Consider the following 27,427-nt stretch of genomic DNA (forward strand, 5'->3'; position numbering starts at 1 on the left):
CGGATGAATCCTTTGGAAATCTTCTCCTCTTCCTTCACTCCTCCCTGTCTTTCTTTCTCTTTCTTCATCTCTTTCCTACTTTCTCCGTTCTTTCTTCTTTCCTTTCTCTCTTCCTCTCATCCCTATTTTGCTAGTTGATGGTGATACTTTTGATTATTACTTCTGCAGGGTATCAATTTTGTCTTCCTTACTTAATTTATTTATATGATATCTGCAGTTTAATGATTGTTAATGTTGTTTTTTCTTCTTATTTAACTTCATTTTATCATATTATTTATCCCTGTCTAATATCAATTGTATCACTTTTGCTTGTATCTTATGCCCTTTTTTGCTCCCTTAAAATAATAAAATTCTTTTTTAGAAATGGCCTGTCGAAACGAACTACAAAGAGATTAGCCCATCTTTTTGTTCTTTTCGCATTTCACCTATTACATTGTCTTCTGTAATATTATGCAAATATGTTAAATGTTAAATTGGTTTATCTATGTGAATTTCTGTGATAATTTTCCACTCCCCTATCAAAAATATGGCTCTCGATCATTGATAGCCAAGACCATAAACATCATTAATTGTGCATCCCATAACAGATTAATGCTGCAGGCCCCAATCCTATTATGACAGTGAAGTCAAGACTTTGGATGCATGCCAACACATTATTGAGTGTTTAAAATATACTTTACGTATATATATTAACTATCGGTACCTTTGTTTTAACAAACGCTAATCACTTGCCCCAACTGTACTTTGTTGACACTTTTACTTTGACATCATTTGTGTATATGCATTGTTTCATTGCATACTATAAAAGAGACGTTGAAAATTAACGTGGCCATTAAGATCAATTAAAGAGAGGGTCCAACATTCAAGCCATCAGCAGTCAAGTCAAAGGACACGCGCTCCTTCCCCTTTACTTACATTTGTGCATGCACTGAATAATCCACATTGATCTCTTCATTAGGTCAAGCATCAAATTTATTGAAGGTGAAAGTGTATGGGGATTATTTGGATTTCGATAGGTGTGGGACATTGGCCAATAATTAGCAGTTGTCCAGTTCATAATTTATGGAGTTTGTACATGGCTATTCACTTTAAATAGGGCGGATGGGGCATCGGCATTTTTTGGCAAATGTCCTGCATGCACTAAACTCTCAGTAAATTGTGGACATATTTGGATGTATTTGGGAGCCCTTGAGTGGTCCTAAGGACGTAGAGGGCGGATGAGCCTTCTGTCTCCTAGGGAACCTATCAAGACACTCTACACCATCTCTGTGGGACATTTGATGCAAAAACTCTCAATATTAATTGCTAATATGCACCATTGTCAACAAACCACCATGCCTGTGTGCCCTTCCTGAGTAATGATCACACCTGCATATGAAACAGCATCTCATGCGATATGTAATAACATTATTGCAAAACATCAAGAGTGTCAATGATAATATAAAACAATGAGATCAAAAGTCAAGCTGCTTTACGAGGTCTTGGAACTATAAGTAAATGCAATATTGCACTATTCCTGGACTTGATGTTAATAGGTTACCCATGTAACACGTAAATTGACAACAGGAAAAGCAACCTTTCAGCCTTCCAAAAAGACCTTTGACCCCGAGCGATAGTATCCAAATGTTGCTGGCTGTAAAGTGTCCTGTCCCGGACACATTTTGTATCTTCCTGTCTGAAAGCAGGCACCTGTCAGCTGAGTGAGTTGATTGATTTAATTGGTTATTGCAGCTTCCAATTAATGCTTTCTTATTCAGGTATTTGTTTGTGCTCTTCTACACTGCTATCATGCTGCTCTTAGATGTTTGAATTTGCTGTAAAGCATTAAGAGAGTTCCAAATAAACACACTACACCAGCCACCTGTGTGCAGTGCAGTCTTTGGGAGCTATGGACATGCAGTGGTGGCTCCTCCGCTAAGGAGGAAGAGCGCCGCCCCACTGCTTTATGGGGAAACATCCTTAACCATGAAGGCTTTTCTACGCGTTACGTTTACAATGGTACACTTACCACGTAAACGTCTTTACTACGCGTATGCCTTCCACGGCCGTCTTTACCACGCAAGCTGCACTGGAACGTCTTCATCTTCGTCCGGTTCAGTCCTTTTTTGATGTCGGCGAAGACGTGTGATAAAGGGGAAAATAAGAAAAAGGGGGCTTGGGGGATCCCCCCCCCCAAAAATAAAAAAAATAAATAAAATGTGTGCGGAAAAAAAGGGGGCTGGGGGGGTCTCCCCCCCCCAAAAAAAAACCTGTCAAAACGTATGGAAGTGGTGACAAACTATCTGCGTCGTTTTAGAGGAAATGGAATGACGCTTCCTCTTTACGACATAGGACGTCAGCAAGGAAGATTGAAGAGAGGACGTGAAGAGGTAAGGGGAATACAAAATATATATATAGAATGAGGGTAACGGGCAGGGGTAATTATAATAAGGATTGGGGGTCACATAAGGGTACAGGGGAGGGGTATAACCTTTACCAAGAGTATGCCATTACCATGCAAGTATGCGTGGTAAAGGAATATTCAAGGTAAAGGTTGTGCGTGGAAATACCAGTCCGTTGTAACGCATGCATGGTATTTCTATGTGTAGCAACGGAATGCGTTGTAACGACATACAACCTGCTTTATGCAGTATAAAAAAACGAAAAATAAAATTGTAATAACTTGCGGTTATTATCATTTTATTTTTTCCCATTGCTTTGTCTTTGTGGGGTGGGTCTGCTCTCAGAGGAGAGGGAGGAGTGGTTTACACTCCCCATGTGAGCATGAGTATTTGTCCGGCACTCTCGGGGTGCCCAAAACACTCGCACATAGCATGATATTATTGCAGGTTACGTTACAGCCTGCATGGAGAAAATGCCCACCCCTCCAGCCTCTGGATGAGCGCTGTGTCATGGCACTCAGACCAATCACAATGCTGCATTGCAGCGTTGTGATTGGCTGCGGGGAACGTGGGAGCCCTGGTTCTTCCTGCTTCCTGTTTCCCAGAAGAAGCCAGGAAGAGGATGCAGGAGAGGCAGCGGACGGCCAGCCAGCCGGCCGAAAGATAAGTGTTTATTTTTACCCAATTTACCCCATCCACCACCCCCCTCCCCACTTCTGCTTCAAGGAAACAGCTGTCGCTGCAGACCTGTAAAATCATAATATGTTTTTGCTGTTTGTAAAGTACTCATTTTGCCATGTGTATGTCCTTGTTGCACTTTCAGCAGTCTGACAGTGTTCCTCATGGTTTTTGATTCATCGACCAGAGTCTGATTAAGCTGCACATTCTTGTAATTGTGTTCCAGACGAATTCTCAATTAAGAGGCTATGTTTTATTCGTTTACTGTTGGATGCATTATGCTGGTGTCTAAGTGTTAAGAAAGGAAAGCTTTGCCAATTGCATAGTAACCTCATAAATCAGTAGTCCTGCTCATTAACAGCTAATTGAGATATGTGTAGATTGGGTGCAGGAGTGAGGTGTCTTGGTTAAGTTATGTTATCTGCATTTGTCTTATACATCTCACTTTGATATGAAATGGTCAATAGCATTTTTTAATCTGGTCACACGTTCATGCTCTTTGAGTTTTATTTTGTTAGACTTGGCATCTTTGGTGTGTTGTCCCCCGAAGTTTTGTCTCCACCGCTTGTATTTTTGATGTTGTGCTGGATTTTGTTTTTGCTGGCTTATGTGCTTGGGCACTTTGCCATTGCTGATCAGTGTCAAAGTGCAAGTGCTCCCTGTGTAAATTCTCATTACAATTGGTTCCCCATGATTAGCATATTTGTGCCAGGGCCTGTAAATCAAATGCTACTAGTGGGCTTGCAGTAATGGTTGTGCCACCCACCTGAGTAGCCCTGCAAATGTGTCTCAGACCTATCATTGTAGTGTCTGCGCACAAAGTTTGTAACTGCCATGTCTACATGGCAAGTGCACCCACTTGCCGACCTCAACCATCCCTTTTCTTACATGTAAGACACCCATCAGATAGGTCCAAGGTAACCCCATGGGCAAGGTCCAGTGTTTGTGAAAGGTAGGACATGACCTGGTGTGTGTGACATGTCCTGATAGTGAAGTACTGCCAATTTCGTTTTTCACTGTTGAAAGGCTAACTGTCCCATATGATAACATGGGAGATACTGTGTAAAATCTTACAAGTACAATGTCCCATTGGGACAAGACAGGTGAATATGGTTTATGCTCTCTGAACTCAGAATTTAATAACACATATTTTAGTAAAGATGGTTTTTAAATTGTGTGTTTGAAAATGCCACTTTTAGAAAGTAGGCATTTTCATGTTTAACCATGTGTGCTTCTGCCTGTTTGTGGATTGACTGTCTGGTTTTGGAGTGACAGGGGCTGGGGATGTGCATTCACTGTAGACAGCCACTGAGGGGGTTGAGGTGTGCCTGGCCCTTCCTGGATGACTCAGCGCTGAGCTGAATGGACCTTTGCTGCACTTAGAGTAGTGGGAGGAGTTTTCTTTGAATAGGGCCTGTCTACCTTGCACAATGCTGTCTCCACCCCCTGTGGTCATACTGCACTAGTGAGGAGAGAGCTGGTTTGGACTAGGCTCGGACACCCTTTCACAAAGAAGAACAAAGACAAAACGGGGTATATGTAGTGGACATTAAACCCCAGAACTTTAGATCACTTCTGGACTCAAGAGGAACCTTTGGCAAGAAGAATAGCTGGAGAGCTGTAAGGAGGAGTACTGCCCCTTTGCTGTGTACTTTGTGGGGTTGGCCAGCAGTTGCTGCTTCTGCCATGGAAAAGGACAAAAACTGGAACATTGCTGAGAAAAGTGCTTGAAGAAGAATCTCCAAGGACTTCTGTGCACTGGCCTCCTGTTGTGAAGTCTCAGGGACACAAAGACTTCACCACCAGCTCCCCTAAACCCTACTGTGAGAGTTCTGATCTGCGCGGAGGTGCCTGTTCCAGTTTTAGGCCTCTGGAGGTTGTTCCTGCTGTTGGGAGCTGGAAGAAACCTAAGAGAAGCAAGAGAAGCAATCTGCAAAGCCATCAGCGATGCCGCTGTGACGCCGTGACCTGCACCGAGGCCAGGGGCACCGCTCACAAAGTGCACAACGCACCACCCGGCTGCACCGCAGTTCCGACGTACTTTGACCCCTGCCGATGCCTGCAGTTATTGGCATTCCCAACAGCAGGGCTCGCACTGACTCCGGCATCGCCAGCACAGCATCTGGTTATCATGGCTCTGATAGCCACCGAGGGTGAATCCATGAACTCGCCGACTTTACATCGCCTCACCGGAACCGATGCCTCACCGCCAACACAACCCAACTTCCCCTGTCCTGGATTCGACATGTCGCCTCCTCGTGGACACGACGCCTCGCCTCCCCAATGGCAGCCAGTGAGCCGGCCTTGACCTTGGCACTAACGCCTGACCTCCGCGTGCCTTGCTTCATCATACACTTCCTTTTCCAAGGTACGGTCTGCTTGGGGGATCCGTGTGACTCCATGCCCAACGCCGCGCACCTCGCAGTCGGCGCCGTACTTTGGATTTATTGCTGTCACAACGTCATATTAGGCCCAGGTGGTATTTGTTTTCTACAAGCTTTAATTGGGAAATAACCATTTTAAGTGCTATTTTACTACCAGTATGTTCTTTGTCGTTTTGGTCTTGTTGAGTATAGCTAAAGATACTTTATTTTTCTAAACTAGTGTAGTGTCTCTTTGTGATGTTACCACTTTGTTAATGTGTGTTTTGAGCACAAATACTTTACACATTGCGTTTGGGATAAGCCTGTCAAGCTATCAAGGGGGTGAACAGGGGTTATCTAGATGTGATGGGGTTTTTTATAAAGCGCAGGTTGCACTCCAAGGAGCATCTTTGCGCTGTAAAGAAGATTCAAGAATCCTAATGAACTAGATGGAGAGAGAAGAAATTTAGACTAGATTTTTGCATTCTTGTTTGGAGAGAGTAAAAATCCAAATTTTGAGGGCCTTTCTGAAAGTTGCTTCTGTGGGGATTTGACGGAGATAAGAGGGAAGGAGGTTCCAGGCCTTGGAGCCTAGTACCGCCAGTGATTTTTCTCCTTTTGTCTTGAGTCTGAATTTAGGAATGGTAAGAAGATTGGCCGCTTGAGACCTGAGGCATCTCGTGGGGTTATATTGCTTGAACATTTTCAGTATGTAGTTGGGTCCCTTTCCATTGAAAGCCCTAAAGGCGATCAATAGGATTTTAAAGAGCACCCTTTTGTTGATGGGCAGCCAATGTAAAAGGTTCATTGCTGCTGTAGCTGAGGTTTTCTTTTTCCATCCTAGCACTAGTCTGGCAGCAGCATGCTGTACCATTTGTAATTTATGGCAGACTTCTCTGCATATAGACTATTACAGTAGTCAATGCGGGAGGTGATAAGGGCTACTGCAACCGTTTTCCTTACAGAGAAGGGAATTAGGTCGTAAAATTTCCTGAGTCCTTTGATAATTCCGAAACAGGTCCCTGCTACGGCTGTGGCTTGCTGTTTGAAGCTCAGGGAGGGGTCAAATTTGATCCCTAGGTTACGAACTGAGGAGGCGGTGCTAGGGGGGGCCATGGCATCCTTTGGCCACCACGATGAAGGATTGAAGGTATTTTCTTTACCGAAGGGAAGAATTTCAGTTTTCCCAGTATTGCACTTGAGATGATTTAAGTTCATCCATCTGAACGTGGCGGTAAGGCAGCTTTGGAGCCTTTTTTCGGCTTCACAGGTGTCATTCTCCAGTACCAGAATGAGCTGCGTATCATCTGCATATGCAATAGTATCTATACCAAAAGATGAGATAAGGGTGATTAGTGGAGCCATATATACGTTGAAAAGTGTGGGGCTCAAGCAGGAGCCTTGGGGGACTCCAGATCCTACTAACTTTTCTTCTGATCTATACTGTCCTAAGACCACCACTTGTCTTCTATTTGCAAGGAAGCTTTTTATCCAGCTCAGTGCGGTTCCAACAATTGCTGCTGCGGCTAGACGGTCCAACAGAATGGTATGGGACACCGTATCAAACGCCGCGGACAGGTCTAATAGAACCAGGACTGCTTTCTTTCCCTGATCTAGTGCTCCATGGAGGGTTTCAGAGGAGAAGATTAGAGCTGATTCTGTGGAATGTTGGAATCTAAAACCTGCTTGATTGGGATGCCAGATGTTATTACTTTCCAAGAAGGCAGTAAGTTGTTTATTAACAGCTTTCTCCGTAAGTTTGCAGAAAGCTGGGAGTAGAGAAATAGGACGAAGGTTTGTGAGGGTAGCGGGGTCCGGTAGTGTTTTTTTTTGCAAGGGTTTGACTGCTGCGAGTTTCCATTCTTCGGGGACCAGACCATGGGTGAGTGAGGAATTTATGATGTTATTAATGAATGGGTTGACAATCTCTATTAGTGAGTGGAGCACCAACGGGGGGCAGGGGTCAAAGGGGGATCCTGATGTAATTTTGAGAATTTCTGTCTGAGTTTCTTCTTTGCTTACCGGTTGGAAAAAAGTAAAGATATTAGTTTTTAATCCGGAGGTAATTACCTTATTCACCTCAATATTGTGAGGTTGCGGGAAATCTTTGGTCAGTGTTAAAATTTTTCCCTCAAAGAAGTCTGCAATAGTGTTGCAGAGGCTCTGTGATGGGGGGATGTCTTTCTGCATGGTTTTAGGGTTAATAAATGCATTAACAATGATGAAGATTTCTTTTTGTTTGTTATTGCTATTATTAATGGCTTCCGTGTAGTATTCCCTTTTGGCTGTTTTAATCGACCCATGGCATTGGCGACGGGCGATTTTATACATGTCTTTGTCAAGATCTGTATAGTTGAGTCGCCACTTTCGTTCAAGCGCCCTGACTTTCCTTTGTTCCTCTTTTAGGATGAGAGAGAACCACGGGGCAGTAGGTCTCTGTTTTCTCCTGGTCATCAAGCAGGGAGGGATGGACTCCTGGCCCTTTATGAGTGTGTTGATCCATTCCCTAAAAGCCTGACTGTCTTTATCAGGAGCTCCTGACAGAGTCTGTCTGGATTTGTCAGCTCTTATCAGGAAGTCTGGTTGACCTATCAGATCTTTCCAACAGGGTCCTTTCATGGCAGGCCCTGGGAGGTCATTGGCTTTCTTAGTCCGAGAGTGAAATGTAACTGGGAATTCGAACGGGATATAGCTATGGTCTGTCCAGGTTAATATTTGTGGGGTGTCTACCTTAAGTGCTCCAATATTGGAGCAGATGCAGTCAAGTATATGTCCCGCCTTATGTGTGGCGGAGGTGGTAAGAATTTTCAGGCCGAGTACATTCATAGTATCGGTGAAGCAGATTGTAGCCTGGTCTGAGTGGGCATCTAGGTGTATGTTGGCGTCTCCCAGGATGGTGTAATTGGCTGATTTGAGGGCTAGATTACCTATAGCTTCACCGATGCTATTCGTGAAGTCAGTATGTGTGCCAGGTGGTCGGTAAATCAGAGCCCCTAAGAAAGTAAAAGAGTCGTGTATTTTTAGCGCGAAGCCAACATTTTCCGCCCCTTTGAGGCCAGGTATGGCGAAGGTTTGGCAGTTTAGGGTGTCGCGATAGACAATAGCAATACCTCCACCCCTCTGAATAGGTCTATCCTCTCTAGAGATTAGGTATCCTGGGGGGAGGGAGTTTGTTATATCAGGGTTACTGTTAGGTGTCAGCCAGGTTTCCGTCATAAAAAGGCAGTCCAGTTTTTGTTCCCCTATGAGATCAAAAATATGTGCGGCGTGCTTTCCCATGGACCTGACATTGATCAATCCGCACCGTAGGTTCCTTGCTTGTAAAGGTGACTGATTTCTCGCTTTGAGGCCAAGACTGTAGCTGCAGCATCTGCAGCTCCAGGAACCAATCCAGGTTGTCATGTCAAGAGGTCTAGTGCAGGACGATGAGTCTGGTTTGATTTTTAGTAGGGCTTCTCTTGTATAGATGATTTTTTGTGCAGGGGGGGTGGCACGGGCGAGGCGCGGACGGGCGCAGATGGGCTTGCCTTTAGCGCGCCTTTGGCGCGCTGGCGGCGCGCCCACTGCGCGCGTCCGCTGCGCGTTCGGAGGGAGCACATTATTTATTGAAAGGGGAGAGGGCGTGGCCTGTGATCGGGTCGAGAATGGCGGCAAGAACTCCTACCCGCGGCAGCCCTTGGATCGGCAGCGCGGGGAATTCCAATCAGGTGAGGTGAAGGGGGAGTGCTCAGGGGAAAGTGCAAACAATGCAAGTAAACAATTTCAAGGTCCACAATAGTTAAAACATTTTCCCAATATCCAGTAAGTTTTAAAATAAGTAAAAAAAAGCTCCCGGCTATCTCGCCTCAGGAGTATTGAATCTCTTTTGCGGGCTAGTCAACAGCTTGCTTTTAAGATGATTCGCCAAAGGGGCGTGGCCGGCATTCGTGGGCGTGGCCTGTGATCGGGCCGAGAATGGCGGCAAGAACTCCTACCCGCGGCAGCCCTAGGATCGTCAGCGCCGGGAATTCCAATCAGGTGAGGTGAAGGGGGAGTGCTCAGGGGAAAGTGCAAACAATGCAAGTAAACAATTACAAGGTCCACAATAGTTAAAACATTTTCCCAATATCCAGTAAGTTTTAAAATAAGTAGAAAAGCTCCCGGCTATCTCGCCTCAGGAGTATTGAATTATCTAGAGTGTGTATCCCCGTTACCCTGACTAGAAGCATTTGTCCCTACATGAACAAAAGTACATACCTCTACCAACTAGAGCCCCCCAGTTCTAACACATTTACTGACTGCTTCCTGTCCTGCTGATGAGTGATTGGTGGTTAGTGAAGGTTTGTTATGTGTTTGGTATGTGTTTAGTGTAAGAATAGCTCATGTTGATTAATGGGAAAGCGAGTTTAACCCCGCCAAAGTACTTGATAGAGTACTTTCTATATGGGAGTGACGTTTGAAGGTCTTTGTCATTTTGTGTTGATTAAATATCTATGGCTTTTATTGCTTGGCCTTTGCACATTGATTTTTATACAACACTGTTATCAAGTTATGAGTACTCCTTTTGTATGACAGTTGGCAGTTTGTGCATTGCTGCTACCTGTGCAATATCATTCATCAATACTTGGTGTAAGGTGTATGGGTTTCCCTGACGCTTAAAGGCATCTACATAATGTCAGAGGGGCAAGAGATCACCGCCTGTATTTACAGCAAAACTGCATAATCACAGAAGACTCGGCAATCCAGCTGAGAAAGCAGAAGCTATGCAGCCTTCTAATGCCAGGGGTAGTGGTTATTAATGACTGCGATGATAATTGGGAACACAATCAATCACATTTGGTGACAAAAGCAGAACCTATTCAAACTTTAAAGGTGGGGCTGTGGCTGCTACTGTACATTCAAGTCAAATGAATCACCTCTCACTTGGGAAAAACACTCAAAGTTGGTGACGATAGCAGAACCAATGCAGTTCTTTTCAACTCTTTATAAATATATGGCATTGCATTACTCCCTGTGCTGAAAGTTGTTTGAAATATTTGTGATCGATTTGATCTAGAAACATTTTGTTGATAAAGACTTTAAACAAGACAGTAAACCGCAGATTATGAGGCAAGAGTGGCAAATCCATATTTAGACAGAAAGCAACACAAAATTGCTCATATGCTTACAATCATGTTGGTCAATAAATATTGTCTGTATTTTCTTATGTTTTATTGCTTTAAATATTTATTTGTTTGACTATTTATTTAACCCCTTCTGTGCAACGCCCTTTCCCCCTCCTGTGCCGGGCGTTTTATTAGTGGGTGGGGTTCATGACGAGATAGTCTCGTCATGGGCACAGCGCGACCGTGCTCCATGACGAGACTATCTCGTCATGGGCACTGAAGAGGTTGAAGAGTATTATAATGTGCAAACATGACCCAAGGATATTTACATAGGGGCTAGAAATTAAAGTATTGACATGGAGTTTACTAAGGGTAGTTTTTGGCTTTCAACAGCCTGAACAATGAAGTCAAAAAATCCTTAAACATGTAATGTCACGTTAATGTCAGGTTAGTCTATAGCTCAACGGTAGTCTTGGATTCTCATCTGTTGTCAACTCCTCTGTTGCCAATTCCTAAGTGGTCTCTTGTATCCCATGAATGCAAGGATAGCTAGGTGGCAGGCCACCTGAGGTGATCTTTGCAGTGGGTCGAAGTGAGTAGAATGTCTTCAACAAATTTGCTTTCATCTTCATCTTGAATGTAATCGCTGCGGGATTCAGCCAGAGAAGGTTAGAGCATAGGTTCTACTTTTCTTGAATCTCTTAGTTTCCAGTAGGTGGGAGCTTGAGATATGTAGTAAATGGCTGTCCACCAAAAGATGAAGGTGCATCCTAGATATTTCAGGGTGTTGAGATGTACAGCTTTATCGGTCATGCAGGCAATCTTGAGCATGCTTCTCGCTTTGACGGGGAGCCACTGCAGCAATACGAGAGAGTGAGCAGTGTGGTTGAAGTTCCTAGTTCCAGTTACCAGTCTTTCCGCTGCATTTAGTGTTGACTTGGTGCAAGGTGAGGTTTTGGTGTTCCCATTAGGATACCAATACTATAATACAGACTGGCTAAGATTAGGACATGGATTACATTATTGATCTCTGATGGTAGGATGAACAGATGAACTGTGACTGTGCACTTACTTTGAACTGCACACTTCTTGGAAGTGCTGATGTGGGCTGGCATGTTCACATTAGCTTACTTCATGATTACCAGTTTGTGATGCAAATGGGTTTCACACATTTAGTGTGGCCAAAAATGTTTGCTTTTTGTAAGTCTCATTACTTGTGCCTCACCCACAGTAATCACATACTTAGTCCATTGTGCCTGCTTACCACCTGTGTCTGGGCCACGACGATGCAGCTAGGATAAGGGGTACTTAGCTGGTACATGTGAATATGTGCACACATGTGCGACTAACGTCATGCGCGACCCGAGTTGTGTGCTAATTGTGGGAACAAAGGTACAGTTTTGGGAAAGAACATAGGTGCTGGGGCCTGGTTAACAGGTTCCCAGCACACAATCAGTCAAGTTGGAATCAAGTATCTGGCAAAATGTTAGGAGTTAGCAATGCAAAAGGGGCACTTAACTACACTGATAAGAGGAAAAATACAGACTTTAGGTGATTTTCCTAATTTTTTTACTAGTATGTACATTTAAATGACAGTGAAGCTGGTAAAAAAAACAGTCAGATGGAAGCCCTAGTCACCCTTCATAGAAAAGGAATCTAGCTGGTTAGAAAATATACTATTCAAATCAATAAGATCTACTTCCGGGTTGTAATTTACTTCCGAAAATGATTCAAGATGGAATTGGTTTAGTTACTTGACAAAGTTTTCCATGGCCCTAAGAATATTGTTTGAGGTGCCAGTCAGTTCCTTTCATTGGGCAAGTGACCAATACACTAGCAACATTAACCCACATACAATATTTAGATCCACGACCTGCGCTGCAACATGCAGCTGCCAGTGTAACAGAGCTATTCTTGGTTGCTGCTGCCGGGACAAATTACTGGAGTTCTCAGTACAGGGCAATGTCCTCACTTGTTCAGAAAGTATATAGGTGATTTTTGGAAGAGATTATTATTGTTCAGGATGTGGAATGAACCTTGAGCTTTTTGCCCGATATTTTGTACTGCAAACTGCAATATAAAAATATGGAACAAAATGGAATGGACTGAGTACAACCAGATATGTATAACACAATTTTTGATCGAACAAAGAAATAAATAAATATAACAAAACATTTCTACTACCACCACAGATAACTGTGAATCAATTCACATGGCTCATGGGCTTTAAAAATATATGAGCATAGATAGTTTTCTGTATTTTTTCAGCAGAAATATTCCAGAATCATCATTTTTATTACTTGCAATTAGAGATGGGTGTAAATCACACAATTCAATGCAGCACAATCAACTGAATTACCTAAACATTCTGAATGATTATGTTGAATTATGCAAGAAGAGTAATTCTGTGTTCTTTCTTGGTGAAAAAATGGACACGAGGAAGCATTTTGTGAAGAAATAGCGCTAAATGCAGCAAAACACAAACAGCATGCTTCTTCCCTAACGTACTACCAACATTTGCCGCTATTTGCTTAGTGCAAAATGCACCCTCGCATCCAAAGTGAATGCAAGGATGTAATTTGTGCTAAGAAACAGTGCTGAATGCAGCAGAACACAAAAAGTGAGTGGCTGCTCTGACTCGCAAAATGTGCCCTTGAGTTACAATTTTTCCCTCAAATTATTATTAATTTCAAGACGAGTAATCGCATATTGGTAATTATGTGTCAAAGAGTAATGTGGAAATTACTGACCTTACTTTAATTTCTCTGGGGTAATTGAAATTCGACCCTGTAGCAATGTGCCGCTTATTGGGCACCCTAGTCTTATTTCTGTTTTCACTGCGGTGTATGTGTGGGGAGCAGACGAGGCATGACCAGAGGTATTCTTCCTCACTCTGACCCCAGTTTTAACTTCTTGCTGCTCCAGATCCATCTGTGTGTAGCATTCATTGACCTTTCAGGTGGCTGAAGAGGCCATGAAACTGAGGAAGGTGACTTGCATGTGCTGAAAGAGATATTGTGATTATGGCAGGAGAGAGTCAGCCGCAGTCCCTGCAGGTAAGAGCAGTGGGGCCCGGTGGGGGTGATTTGGACAGACCACAATGAGGAAAAATTAAATACATAATTAAAACACCCTTGTCGTCATTTGTCGAAATTCCCCCCTACCCGGCCCCACCACCCCACCGCTCTTAGCTGCATGGGCTGCGGTTGTAGATAATATTATCTTGGTACAGAGGTAGGAGTTCATTATTGTGGCTATTAGAACATTGGAATGTTGTGCACTCTATTGAAAACAATGGAGTGCTCCGGGCTCCGTTAGGACTTTGTTTTATAAATTTTAACATTCTCCCTTCCAGGGGCGGAATGTTCTGGTAGCCTTAGAGCCCTCTGTAGTGGGCTGAACTGGCCATTAGATGCCCGATTCCTTGTTAAAGGCCCTCGCTTTCGGCTTGGGTCTTTAATGTTGGAGCAGGCCTTTAATGGCCGGTAGAGCCAGCTACTGCAGGCCCTAAGGCTATAGTAGAAGAAGAGCACACAGCTGGCCCCAGAAGTTCAGCATTCTAGCTTGCAGTGCCTCATTATAAGCTTCTTTTAAGCACTTCCTGTGTACATAAAAGTTGCTTGGAGCATAGGTTGGACTCAAAGTTGTCCCAATATTTCAGTAGTCTCTGTCAGTCGATTTTTCAGTCTCTTCAAAAAATGAATTAACCCATGAACCTCACACTGCAGTTTCTTGGTGTCTGTTATGACGGAAACTTCACTACTGATTTCCAAGCTTTACCAGATCTGTGTATGAGGGGGGACTGCACTGTTGTTATCCATTCAGCCCCTGTTCTGTGTAAAGGGGAAGCGTGTACAGCTGGTGGAAATACTCAACCTGTCGTGTATGCTGATTGAATGTGTTCCTGTTGCTGCCTGTGCTGTGCTTCATCAGAGTCAAATAAGCACTGCTATTTAGTGTGTGTGTGTGTGTGTGTGTGTGTGTGTGTGCATGTGTGCGTTTGGTTGTGTGTGTGCATGTGTGTGTTGTGTATGTGCATGCATGTGTTTTGTGTGTGATTTCAATATTTTTCTGGCGCTCACCAGCTAAACTAAATCAGTGTCTCAAGTGCCTCCTTGTTGTCAATAATTTTGTGATTAGAATGGTGTCTTTGGTTATGTCGTAGGCAGTGGCATAGCGAGGTCAGGTGGTACCCGGTGCGGAAATTTTCTTGTCACCCCCCGGCCTGACAAAAGGACAAAAATATGTGTTTAAAACACATATTTTTGCCATTTTGTCACCCCCTTCAGTGATGACACCCGGGGCGGCTGGCATCTACCACACCCCCCTCCTATGCCACTGGTTGTAGGATACGTCAGAGACCTGGTCAACAAATACAACGGTTTGCGTGGATGACACAATTATTGTGTACAGGTTCCTTCAACAGGTGCATTAAACCACTGAGCTAGTTTATAGTTGATTGCAGCACAACATCTAAGTGGGAGACTACTAAGTGGGAAACTGCTTAGTGTTGCGGGTGGGGAATCTGCAGACTGCAAACTCCTTGTCAATCAGTGCCTCCTTCAAGGAGTTTGTTAAAAAAAAAGTTTGGGACAAAAAACAGTTTGTAAAAAAAAAGTTTGTGAAAAAAAACGTGCCTCTAAAATGTACTGCATGTTCAGATAAAAATAACTATAACAAAACTGTATGTCATTAAGAAGTGAAATAAAAAGAGGATAGCACCCTTTGATTGTAAGTAAATCAGAAATTAGGCCAATCACTTCACTATGTTTATGCTTTTAGAAAACTAGCTTGCTTTGTAACTCCTCTGTGCTTCTGAGAGATGGCTTTACTGTGGTTGTTTGTTTGCACCACACTGTTAGTGGGGGTATTTTTCATTGCTGCTGTCAATGTCATAACTATTTGACTACGATAGAAAAATTGAGATTGCTGCAGCACAGATCATATCTTTCTTATCTTAGTAAAGCTTGCAGTACTGTACTACCCATGTTCTCTGTGTAAAAGTGTAGTCAAAGCTGTTTTTTAGGAGTTAAGATTAAAAAGATTGCTAAAGAAATGTAAACTGAAAGCACTCTGAAGAAGGTTTGATTAAATTTTAACATACAGTCCTATTTAGGGGTTGGTGGGTATCTGCCCGGCCAAAGGGGGGGGGGGGGGTGGAAGTCAAGCTCCAACCAGAGCAGAAGATAAAAAAACAGAGGTTCAAACTCTTGGTCTGCCCACTCCGTTTGGAGTCTAGCACACCGCCCTGTTTCAGTCATCCTGCTTTGTGACCATCCGCAATTTTTAGAGCTCCCTGCCTGCCTGATGGGGATCTCTGTGCCTTCGAAGGAGTCGCTGTCACAGCGGCTTCGTTGAAGGCACTGTACCTTTGCTGATTGGCCAATGTTTAGTACATCTTAGCCAGCTTTTGTTTATTGATACAAACTCCCAAAGCGCGAAGTTTTTTTTTCAAAGACTATTAACGAATCCCACCAAGACACTAAGAGGTTTCTCACGGTGTAAAGGGGTCATTGTTGTTTTATTTCCAGTTGTGGACTGCCAGGATTTCTCTGGCAATCTTGAAGAAGAAAAAATTATGTTAGAACATCTGACCTCAATAGGACAGATGGTCTGACATCCATTGACCGATGGTCCACTAGCCGTCAGGGCTTCAATCAATGGTCCTACCAGCAGAGCGAGTAGAGGCTCCACAGACAGAAACAGGGCGGTTTGCTCAAATCAAAATTGAGCAGGCTGCCCAGGAGCTTGGACCTCTGCTTTTTGACTACTGCTGTGTTGTGAACCTTCCACATGACTTCTCACTCACTGTAACGCTCCATGAAAATTGCTTTGTGAGCTTCTAACACCGATGCACGTCACTTCCACAGTTCCTGTTGTTCTTCACAACGATGCGTTCCTTTCTGTCACAGCCTCCAATAAAAGAAAGAATGCTAACAGCACAACAGAAAATTCGGAATTACCTCTGTGAAAAGATGTCCCTGTAGGGGCTGCCATGCTGGAGGGCAATGCCATATCCTTTACTGCTTATACTGTTTCCAATTACAGTCACCGAGCAGTCATCATCTGTCAGAGCAGCGTATTCCACTACAGTCACGTCCCACAGAAAAGCATAATGTCCTCTTTTTGCCTGTAAAGAGAGCACACATGATTAGTTTGTCCCTTTCAGGCTTGACACATGGCATTATGTATAAAAAGATAAAAGAAAAGTAACCAACAGTGAAGAAAGCGAGGAGAGCTCGCCACAGTGCTAGAACAGTTCGAGAAGTGAAGTATATATATTTAATTTAACCCCATTATATTGAGAGTTCAATGCACGACATTTCTAGTGGTTTTGTTTCTGACTGAGTGATTGAGCTAGTTTCCCTACAGATTTCATAAACTCTTCTGTTCCTGTGTTCATAAGATTCTGAAAGTAGTTGTTGAAATTAGATCGAAGAGAGTAACAAACCTGGAGCACAGAGTGCCTGTAAATTAGTGAAACTACACAGTTCTTTTGTATTTGTATTGAGAGAACAGTTTGTATCTTTTTACATGCATCATTTATTCTTAATTCTTCAAAGGCAATAGTTGTATTCCTTCTTAGCCCAGAGAAAAAATGGTAGTAAAGAAATGGACTCGAGCTTTTCGGGATGTCAAGCCAATCTGAGTGGTGTGTTTATGGTTAAACTCCATGGTTAAGAGAAGGAAAGAACCATTGCTACCGCAGAAAAGACCGAGGATTTATTCACGTGAAATGTAAGAATAGCTCTTTTCAGCTTTGCAAACGAGAGTGAAGTGCTATAGAGAAAGCACTGTCTTTGTGTGGGAAACTATTTTTACAGTGGGGAAAATAATGTGGCTTTGCATAAAGGGGCTCGCCGCTCGCATTTCTTTATTCGTAGTTACACAACTTGAAAATAATACATGAAAAAAATGATTCTTCACTGTGGGAATTAGGTTAAAAAAAAAATCCTAGAAGTGCTCATTGAAACCAGGAGTGTTGCGCTTTTCTAAGTATACTTCTGGAAATGTTTGATTGATTCCTGAAAGCACCCATGTGAGGATTTCGAGCTGCATGCGGACTTTCCAAAGTGTCCTCCAGAATGTGGCCCACACAACTGACAGAGCTGCACTTCTAACATGGGTGTACACAATTTTAGATAAGGAGGTTTTCCAAAAATATTAGAACTTCATGAACCTCCCACCTAGTGGCTGAAATTTCCCATCAAAAATAGTGTTGGCAGGAGATGTTTCCCCCAAAAAGTTTTGTTCTAGAATTTTCATTGTTTTTTAAACTTTATTAGTTGTCTTGATTTTAATTAAATCTTAAATTTATCGCCTGTAATTCTAGCATTGGCACTATTTTACCAGTGGGTCAAAGGCGCTCAGTGAGAATGATTTCATCGAAAATAAAAAACACATGATTGATTCATATCATGTATTAAAAAGTTATTCAATAATTTAGATTTTCAGATACATATTCTCAAATACCACATGGCGACTTTTATAGTTTTATTTTAAAAACATTCAAAAAGCCTGGAAATTCTTTATAGAAAAATGCCACCGTTTGGTGTAAAAACCACCATGGAATAAGTTGGCCGTGCTTAATGTAGAAACAGTCTTATTTTCCAGTTTTATTCTGAACTTAGCTACATCCTCAACATTTCTTTTTTGTTATTTTTCAAACTGCTCTCTGAGTGTCATCGTCTGACATGAAACAAGCCTTGAAGAGTACATAACTGTTGGAACTAGCATGATTTCAAATCGATAATTATCATACACCGCGTTTCTCAAATTTTACAAATAAATTGAAATTTGGGCTAGTATCTGGGATGCTGAGTGTATTATGCAGCGAAATATGAGAGTTTAGCATCAAATGTGCAAAATATTTTCGATGAAAAATCAAAGATGGCCAAGAAACTTATAGACTCTCATTATTTTCCCAGCTAGCCTATTTTTATCTGTGGTATAAATACAAGGGTCTGATCTTGAAAGAAAAGTCCATCCACCACTGCCTTGCAGTTATGAAAATGCACGTGCCAAATCTGCAGTTTAAGAAGTTCTGAAGCTGTGCAGAATCAACTGAGCAAAAAAACAAATAGTGTGCACGAAAATCATGAAACAAAGACCAGGGATTAAAGGGCATTATCAGGATAACCCAGAATAAACCTTGCGACTAGCAAGCATATTAACTAGGGCGCCATGAACACCCCGCTTTAACAGCTTAGGTGCGGGTGGGCGACACAAGGATGTTGTGTTAAAATGCATTGATATTAAATTGGTGTTTTTTGTAAATTGACTATAATTGGAGACACTGGTCTCAAAACAGACGCTCATAGGGGCATATCAGCAACAGACGGCGATAAATATCGCAAAGCGCGCTTAGCGCTTTTATATTTATCGCCGCCTATCGCTGTAGTTTATCGCCCTGATAACGCGTTATTAACAACGCGTTACTCCAGGGGCGATAAATTTTACATCAAAAGCAGCGTTATGTGGGAATATCGCTGTTAAACCAGCGATATTCCCACAGCGATAGAAGAAACATTGATGATAAGGAGATGTGGATTCAGCCACTGAATCCACCTCCCATGTCATAGATAGGGTAGTCATGAAAAATAGCAGACTTAAAATACCGGCGATAACAGCGGTTAACGCTGTATTTTACATCGCTATGGGTGTCCTGGGCCATATTGTAAATACGGAGTAGGGCAGTTAGAGATCATTTTCCCTTAGTTTTTGCAGGGAACGCCTACTTTGCATCTCATTAGAGATGCAAAGCGAGGCGCAAACTAAACAGGAGCTGATTCAAGGAAACACACGATAGCGTGTCCTTGTAAATAATGCAATATAATTATCGCTGCTTTTCACCCGAAAACGGACGCTAAAGCGGCGATAATTACATCGCCAGCACTTGTTGATATGCCCCATAATTACCAATAATGGAGCTGTGGGGGAAAGAAGCACAGAGAAACACAAGAAAAGAAAGAGGTCAGGAAATGAAGGTTGAAGAGAAAAACTGGGAAATTAATAGATGAAAAGAAGGATGTGTGAATAGATGAATGAAGAGAATAGGGAATGGTGGATATAAGTATGAATGCATGGATAGAGCGAAAAACTGGCAGGTGAGTGAAGAGGAAGACGAAGCGAAGGATAAGTAGATAGAGAGAAAGCTGGGGACAAGGATGGATTAAGTGAAGGATGAATAGATGGCTGTAGGAAGGAAGGAAGGACAGGTGATTGAATGGATGGAGATAAGCATGGATGGACGGTTGGAAAAGGCAAGGAAGGAAGGAAGGATGCGAATAGCAAGGATGGGTAAATGGATGGACAAATGAAAAAGAAGGAAATAGGGAGAGAAGGAATGGTGCTTAGATGCATATGGAAGGAAGGAATGATGGATGGATGGAGATAAGGAAGGGAGGAAAAAAGAATTAAAGACTACGGATGGTTGGATAAGAAACAAAGGTGCAGAAAAAGAAGGAGTGAAACATGGAATAAGAGAAGAAAAAAGAAAGGACTGATGCATGAATAGATAGATGAAAAGGGATGAACTTTTCCGTGTGCTTAACTGCCACTTCTTAACTGCCTGTACAATATATAGTTTTTTGAGCAAATTTCTTAGATTTCTTTTCTTGGGAAGAGGTGTGGCACCGCGGCAGGGCGACTGACTCTGGAATCTGGGGATCACGGTTCGATCCCCGGCGCCATTGGTATATTAGCCTAGCACCATGTGACTCTGGGCAATAGCTTGCTTAATCTTCCCGACGGCCCCCAGCGCATAGAGACCCTTACGGGTGATTGTTCGCACTTTACAAATGTGGAATATTATTATTATTATTCTTTAAAATGAATATTGTGTCAGGATTTTTTCAAAGCGTTTTTTAGGAGTGACTCCTTGAACATCCCTGGGACAAGCAGTCACAGAAGAAACTCCTTGGTAATGTGATTATTTCATGGCTATCCATACAGAACTACCTGGGAAATTACCACTTTTTGGTAAAATCCTTTCCAAATTGAGTTGTGGGTGAGCAGCGGCCCTGAACGAGTGCCAGCCTCGCTCGCTCACTCATATCCATTTAGAATATGGTTCTAAGTTGTGGGTAGTGTATTTTCTGGCAAATCTCCTGCTTAACACAACACAATGTATGGGTATTGACAGTGGCAGCTCCTCGAGGGAGTGCTGCGGGGCAGTGGGGCGGTGGGCAGTGCATCGCCATTTGGTGCTGCAGCGTGCGCAATGTAATTCGTTTTATTTATTTATTTATTTACTTACTCGACTCCGCACGGCCGTATGCCGGAGTTTACTGCCCCCCACCCTGCCCCTCCCCACCCCGCCTCACCGCCCCGCTGCACTCCCTCGAGGAGCCGCCACTGGGTATTGACATACCCTCATGACCACTTCTAGCCGAATGAAAGGCAGTAAGCTATTTACAAAGGACATAAAATCCAATGTGCCGGAGCACTTAGATGGCAACTGTGTATCGAAAATAATAGAAAACCTGACTGCCATGTATCTCTCCACTGGTCCACTAGGAAATCTCGGGTGAGTCGATCACACTCACTTTCCAGCATATGCTTATGCCCACGAAACCAATGATTGCTGGTCCTATTGGGAGTCACGTTGCACAATCGTCGACGCAGTCAGTGGCTTAATAATGTTAACAGCCACTGCACACTTTTTCACAAAACATGCAAGCAACAAGATTAAGATAGTTTAACAAATTAAGTGAAAATACCCCTGGTGCTTTTGCAGAGGGCACAGAAGGGCACACAGTACACAAAACAGAACCAAGAAAAGGAGAGGCGTGTACAGTGTTGTCCGAGACGAATCACAAACTAGAACATTAGGAGCATATTTATGAGCCATATTACATTGCTCCTGCACCATGCAAAGTGGTGCAAGAGCAACGCAGCTTAAAAATTTGACGGGGAGGAGTTTTCTTGGATGTTGCGTGGATTTCGCCATGCAAAGTGCATGGTTTTTAATGCAATTCCCAGATTAACCAGAAGTGGCAGACCTGGAAAGGCCCCAAAAACCTATGTCTCCCCGGGTGAAGCATAACGAGGAGAAATATACTTATTTCTCTTTGTTTTTCCTCTTTCTATGTGTGCTGCATTCTTCAGCACACATAGATAGAGGAAAAAGTCCCAGGAAATTGTTTTTTGTACAGGAAGACACCCCTTCCTGCAGACAAACAATCCTCCTTACAATGCAGGGACCCTTGCACCATGGTGGAAGGGTGCCTGGGTTGACACTAGTCTGCCAAAAGGAGTTCCGTGCAGGGGAAAAGGTAGGAATGTACCATATTGAATTAAATACGGTACAATCCTGCCCTATCCCTGTCACACAGTGCAGCACAGCAAGCGTTGCGCTGCAACGAGTGACATGGCCCTAAATATGTCCGTAAGTATCAAATCAGCCATACAAATTTACCAGCATCATTGTCAACATCACAACAATCCCTGTGCAACCTGCTATATGGAATATAATTAGAACTCTGTGTTTATGGTATTTTAGTATGTTTATTGGCATTTATATTTATTCATATTGATTTTAAGCTCATTTTATCGCAATTTATCCATGGTTATTAGGACTTTGTGAAACATAATGCTGCAACTAGTGTGTTTCTATGCTGTTCTATTAAAAAATAATAATAAATGTACACACACTTGAATGACTGGTGGACTTTAATGCTATACTAGCCCAGGACTTAATTGTAAAAGAATGAGCACCAGCACCCAAGGCTGTGCTCCTAAGACCACCACACTGTGAGAAATGGTAGTCTTCAACCCCCTTCACAGCAATGGTTCCTCCTCCGGGGCGGAGGAGTGTCACCCCCACCTGCTGCGAGTGCAATGGTAAACCAACAATGAATAAATGGTCTCATTACCATTTTGCTGCTGTGTGTGCCACCAGCCAGTGTGAGGAAGGGGGCGGAGTGATTCCTGCTGCAGCAGTGATGACATGAAAAGTGCAGATTGCGCATATTGGATTGTCCAGCTGTCCAGCCATGGCCAGCCTGACATGCATACTTCTGCCTGCACCATTCCAGTAGCTGTGTCAACAGCCGCAAGATAAGACACAGGCCCTAGTTGCAAACGGAGCGCTTGGTTAGTCCGCTCTATCCAATCCTGCAGCTGCTCTCAATCTGAAAGCAGCTGCAGGATTGGTTAGATTCACGTTGGCATGATCTTCTGGCAGCAGCCTCGGGGGTAGAACAGCGCGCAGGCGCTAATGGCAGAGAGGAGAGAGAGTAAGACGCGGCCATCCTGGCCAGTTGGCTGCCGACCGAATTTGGTTTGTTGAAATTCGGGGAACGAAGCCTGCATGGCACAAGGTAAGATGGAAAAATTAAGTGAAGTTACTGTGTTGTGTTGCCTGTGTCAATTTATATGTGTGCACTGTGTTGAGTGGTCTGCGTCAGTACATATGTGTGTGCTGTGTTGACTCTGAGTTGTGCGTTGTGTTATGCCTGCCAGCGTGTGTCTGTTGTGTTCCTCTGAGTCAGTGAGTGCATGCAAGGAGTCTGTCTTCTGGCTTGAAATTAAGGAGATTTCCTTCAAGGAGGGTTTATTGCTTGGACACCTCTGAAGCAAGGCTCCTGCACTTACGTTTAATTCTTGTCTGATGAGTTCTGAAACTGCTACTGTAAAATGTGACTGCAGGAGGACTGATGGTTTCAGTTGGTGCTATATTATTGGAACCACATGCAGCGGGGGCTGTAAGTGTTTTCAGCAAGCACTATCTTTCAAGAGGAATGCATTTAAGAGAAGTGTGAAAACGTGCCCATTAGCAGTGGAATGCTAACATATGCAATTGAAATACAGTCGCATTCAACGGGAGTCTCTGACGTCAATGGCTGCTCTGCTCCGGCAGCCACGCCGATCATTGTAGTGATAAAGGGGGTGCACAGAGGGGCATATTAACAACGGCCAGCGATAATTAATGCTGGCCGTGCTTAGCGATAATTATATTATCGCAGGATATCTCTGGTATTTGTCGCCCTGGTAGCGCATTATTAACACCGCGTTACTCCAGGGCGATAAAAAATTCCAGAGATAGCGAGGCTATCGCCCTTTTGCAGGGAACATCGCTGGTTTTCCAGCGATGTTCCCTGCAAAAGGGCGATAACCTTGGTGATATGACAGGGTCATATCAGCATAATCCACCCCCTATGTTAGGGATGTCTAAGTCAGGATTTTATCAGACGTTAGGTTCGCCAAAATCTAATGTGTGCTAAAATCATGTGGTCTGCCTTGTAAATATCGCGATGTAAACATCAGCAATATTTGCAAGGTAGTCCATCTTGGGTACGCCCAGTAAGGCCCACTTTGCATCTCAAGTGAGGTGTTGGGAAAAAGGGTGCTAACATGCGATTATACATGTTAGCACCCTCTTGTAAATAGGGCGCTGGTTTTATCTCCGCTTTTTCGGCTTTGTGAGCCTAAAAAGCGGAGATAAAGCCTTTGTAAAAATGCCCCCGAGTTAGTCAAAAGCTCATATCAGGACGTTTAATATCTCTTTAGAGCTGGACTTTGGTACAGCACTGAAGCACTCATCCACGAGGGGGTGCTTATTAAACTCCTTAAAACCTTTCTATAAACCCACTCATGATGCTAGCAAAACATATACATTCCTCTACCAGTCCCACTGAACAAAAGAAAGTTAAACAGTGTCTCGCTGTTAGATCGTGATGGCAGCATCTACTTTTCTGTAGAAATGTGAGACTCCAATGATGCTTTTAAACCAGTGTCCACTTCAGGTTGTAGAATCACATTATGTTGACACACCGTAGATACTGTATGCGTCAGGCCACTCTGATGAAATGTATCTCATATCTTCTGTGCCCCGAGGGTGTATGGGCACAAACTTCCTGAGACAAGACCTGATGTACAGGAAAAGTTTTGAAACAGTATTTTGCTGTTTTCTAGAAGCCCTGTTCCATGCTGCGATGTTGCTGTCTTGGCTGAGAAGGAGCTGCAGGCACAGAGATACTTTGATTTGGCCAGGATCACACGGTTTGGTAATTCTCTTTCCTGTATTGAGAATGGCCCTGATTCTCTAATGCGCCTTGTCATAGGATGGTGGGATATCAATAGTAACTTTTCATCTTAACCATTTTCCTGCTGGGGTGGAAGCGTAGACCCCTTGCGAGGGCTGTATTTTTGAACGTTGTCCTGAGATCACACACACATGCGGACTGCATCATGTAAGTTAACCCACTGATGTTGGCAGTGCTTTGTCATGTCTAAATGCGGTGAGAAGAGATATATATCAAGTATGATTTGTGCTGCAGTGAAAATTCCTCCTGATGTACGTTAGCTGTTTAAACTAATTGCGTCAGCAAGGTATATGGAGCAATGAGCCTAAACCATTTATGCCTACACGCATAGAAGGCTCTGTCAAGGTTGAACATTGTCTGAAAATGTTTTTAAAAAATTATTTTGTACATGGGATGACCCTGGGTTGATTTACATTTGGGATCGGTTTGAAATTTAGATTTTTTCAAACATTGACATTCATGTGTTTGTTGCAGAAAATCATTTTTGTGGTCAGGTCACCAAGCTCCACTACTGGGCTTTGTGTTTAAAAGTCATTGTTTTCACTGTGCAATCAGGACTTCTTGTATTTTTAATGATGATTTAATGAGGTTTTGTAAGCCAGAGACTGACATATGAAAAACTATTGTCTTCCTATGTCATCATTTGTGACATTATTTACATTCAAGCATGTATGACCTCAGTGACCTGCACATGGCCATCAGAGCTATCCTTTCACACTAGCTCTAGAGGCAACTTGAACCCATGCTTGCGTTGGCTTCACTAATGTTGTTCATTGACAAAGGTTGTCATGACCTTGACCCATGATATTTGTGCAATATCCCACGCACTGAAGTCACTTCTATACAAGATAGAGAAGTGGAGTTTAGGCTCTGTGAACTCAGAATTTAATAAGACATCTTTTTAGGAAGATGGCTTTTAAATTGTGTGTTTGAAAATGCCACTTTTACTGTGTGCCTCTGCTGGTTTGTGTATAGACTGTCTGGTTTTGGAATGGCAGGGGCGGCTGGGGATGTGCATTCACTGTAGACAGCCACTGGGGTGGGGCAGGGGGCGGGTGAGGTGTGTCCTGCCTTTCCTGGGTGACTCAGAGCTGAAGTAAATAGGCCTTGGCTGCATTTAGAGTAGTGTGAGGAGTTTTTTTTGCACATGAATAGGCCCTGTCACACTTGCACAATGCTGTCTCTACCTTCTATAGTGATGATGCACAAGAGAGGACAGAAATGGTTTGGACTGGACTCAGAGACCGTTGCCACAAGAGAACAAAGACTAAATGGGGTATAAGTAGTGGACCTAAACCCCCAGAACTTTAGATTACTTCTGGACTCAAGAGGAACCTTTTACCAGTGAGAAGAACTGGAGAGCTTTAAGGAAGAGTACTGCCGCTTTGCTCTGTGCTTTGTTGCGTTGGGCTTCAGTTGCTGCTTCAAGATACTTTATTTTTCTAAACTGGTGTGGTGTTCATTTGTGGTGTTTTTACTGTGTTACTGTGTGTTGTGAGTACAAATATTTTATGCATTGCTTTAGGGATAAGCCTGTCTGCTCGTGCCAAGTGATCAGGGGGGTGAACAGGAGTTATCTGAAGTGTATATCCTACTTACCCTGACTAGAAGCAAGGGCCCCTACTTAGACTAAGGTACCTCCCTCTGCCAACTAGAGACCCCCAGTTCTAACAAGGTGCAATTCATATATGCTACCGGTCACACTAGCCTCACCATGGTGAATTCACAATTATAATCCCTGTGAGGAAGTTGATTCTGATCCATCTAATCTTCCCTATTTATTTTTTATATTGGGCCACTTGTTTTTTAAATCTCTGCTTTCAGGCACCAACTGGGATCTCACCAACTGTAAGCTTCTCTTAAAATGGATTTGGCTGATAACTGCCAGTACCTGCCTTTCCAAACATAAACTGAGGCCAAATGGTGCACAACTGAGATCATACTCTTTGTGCTAGTTGCATACAAACACACGTGCAAACATATGTTAACAAGAGGGCACACTTGTGCAGGCTAAGCAAGGCTACTGCCTGATTCAGCTTGGTCTCTGTGCACAGGTAGCCCGTTGCTGATGAAACCCTAAATAAACTGTTTATGTCTATTGTAGGCATTATCATTAGGTTGTCCATCAATAACAATATGTTCCCATTGACTTTTTATGACAGTATAAATCTAAGGTTCTTCACTGTATCCACACTTTGGGTGAAAGCAGCACAAACAAAAAGTTTGATTGGTCAAAAAGAGAATGAATGACGTGATGTTCCTTATGTTTAAAGGGGTCCAGAGCACAAATAAAATATACATTTTGCCATATCTGCACTCCTTCAATGTTTTGGTTTTTGCAATATTTTCCTGAGCCAGTCTTAATAAAATGCAGGTTTTGAACTACCCTGCTGATTAAGTGTCTGGCCAGATGTCAGTTCAAACTTACTCACAGACAACACGCTAATTTGTATGGGATTTAGCCGCTTTCAGGTACAGAAAGAGGGTTGGGAGAAATCTGCAGATGGTTATTGTCTGGCATTAACATATACACCTATACATGCACTTCTAGCAGACACAAAAAGGGAACAGGCAGATCTCTGGCACCACAGGTTCCTTTTGAAGTCTTGGAGGGAAGGAACCAGTGTTGTAGCATCAGCTAGGTGTCTAGCCTGCGGGCTGCCACTAGGAAGCACTGTCAGGGGTAGAAGGGTGATGTGGCATCCAAAGAAGTGATTTCAAAAGGAGGGGGAACTACAGAAGAGGAAGAAACAACTCACAGTGTTGAGAAATTCCTGCTTGAAGAGGATTCCAAAGTTGTTTTCTGAACCTCTTTTCCGAGGGCCATTATACTTCTTCTGAGGGACAGAAGAAGTTGGATGTGCAGATTATCA

General features: G+C 43.2%; 1 protein-coding gene across 3 annotated transcripts in view; it reads right to left on the bottom strand.

Moving 5' to 3' along the window:
- Nucleotides 1-27,427, bottom strand: part of GRID1 (glutamate ionotropic receptor delta type subunit 1) — a 2,258,979-nt gene that overhangs the window by 68,301 nt on the left and 2,163,251 nt on the right. For all 3 annotated transcript variants that reach the window (XM_085615050.1, XM_085615049.1, XM_085615053.1), the window contains exon 14: nucleotides 16,470-16,636. In XM_085615050.1, coding sequence (XP_085471176.1) covers nucleotides 16,470-16,636 — 167 coding nt within the window. The remainder of the gene's footprint in view (nucleotides 1-16,469; nucleotides 16,637-27,427) is intronic.

Source organism: Triturus cristatus, chromosome 1_2 (genome assembly GCF_964204655.1).
Source record: "Triturus cristatus chromosome 1_2, aTriCri1.1, whole genome shotgun sequence".
NCBI lineage: Eukaryota > Metazoa > Chordata > Amphibia > Caudata > Salamandridae > Triturus > Triturus cristatus.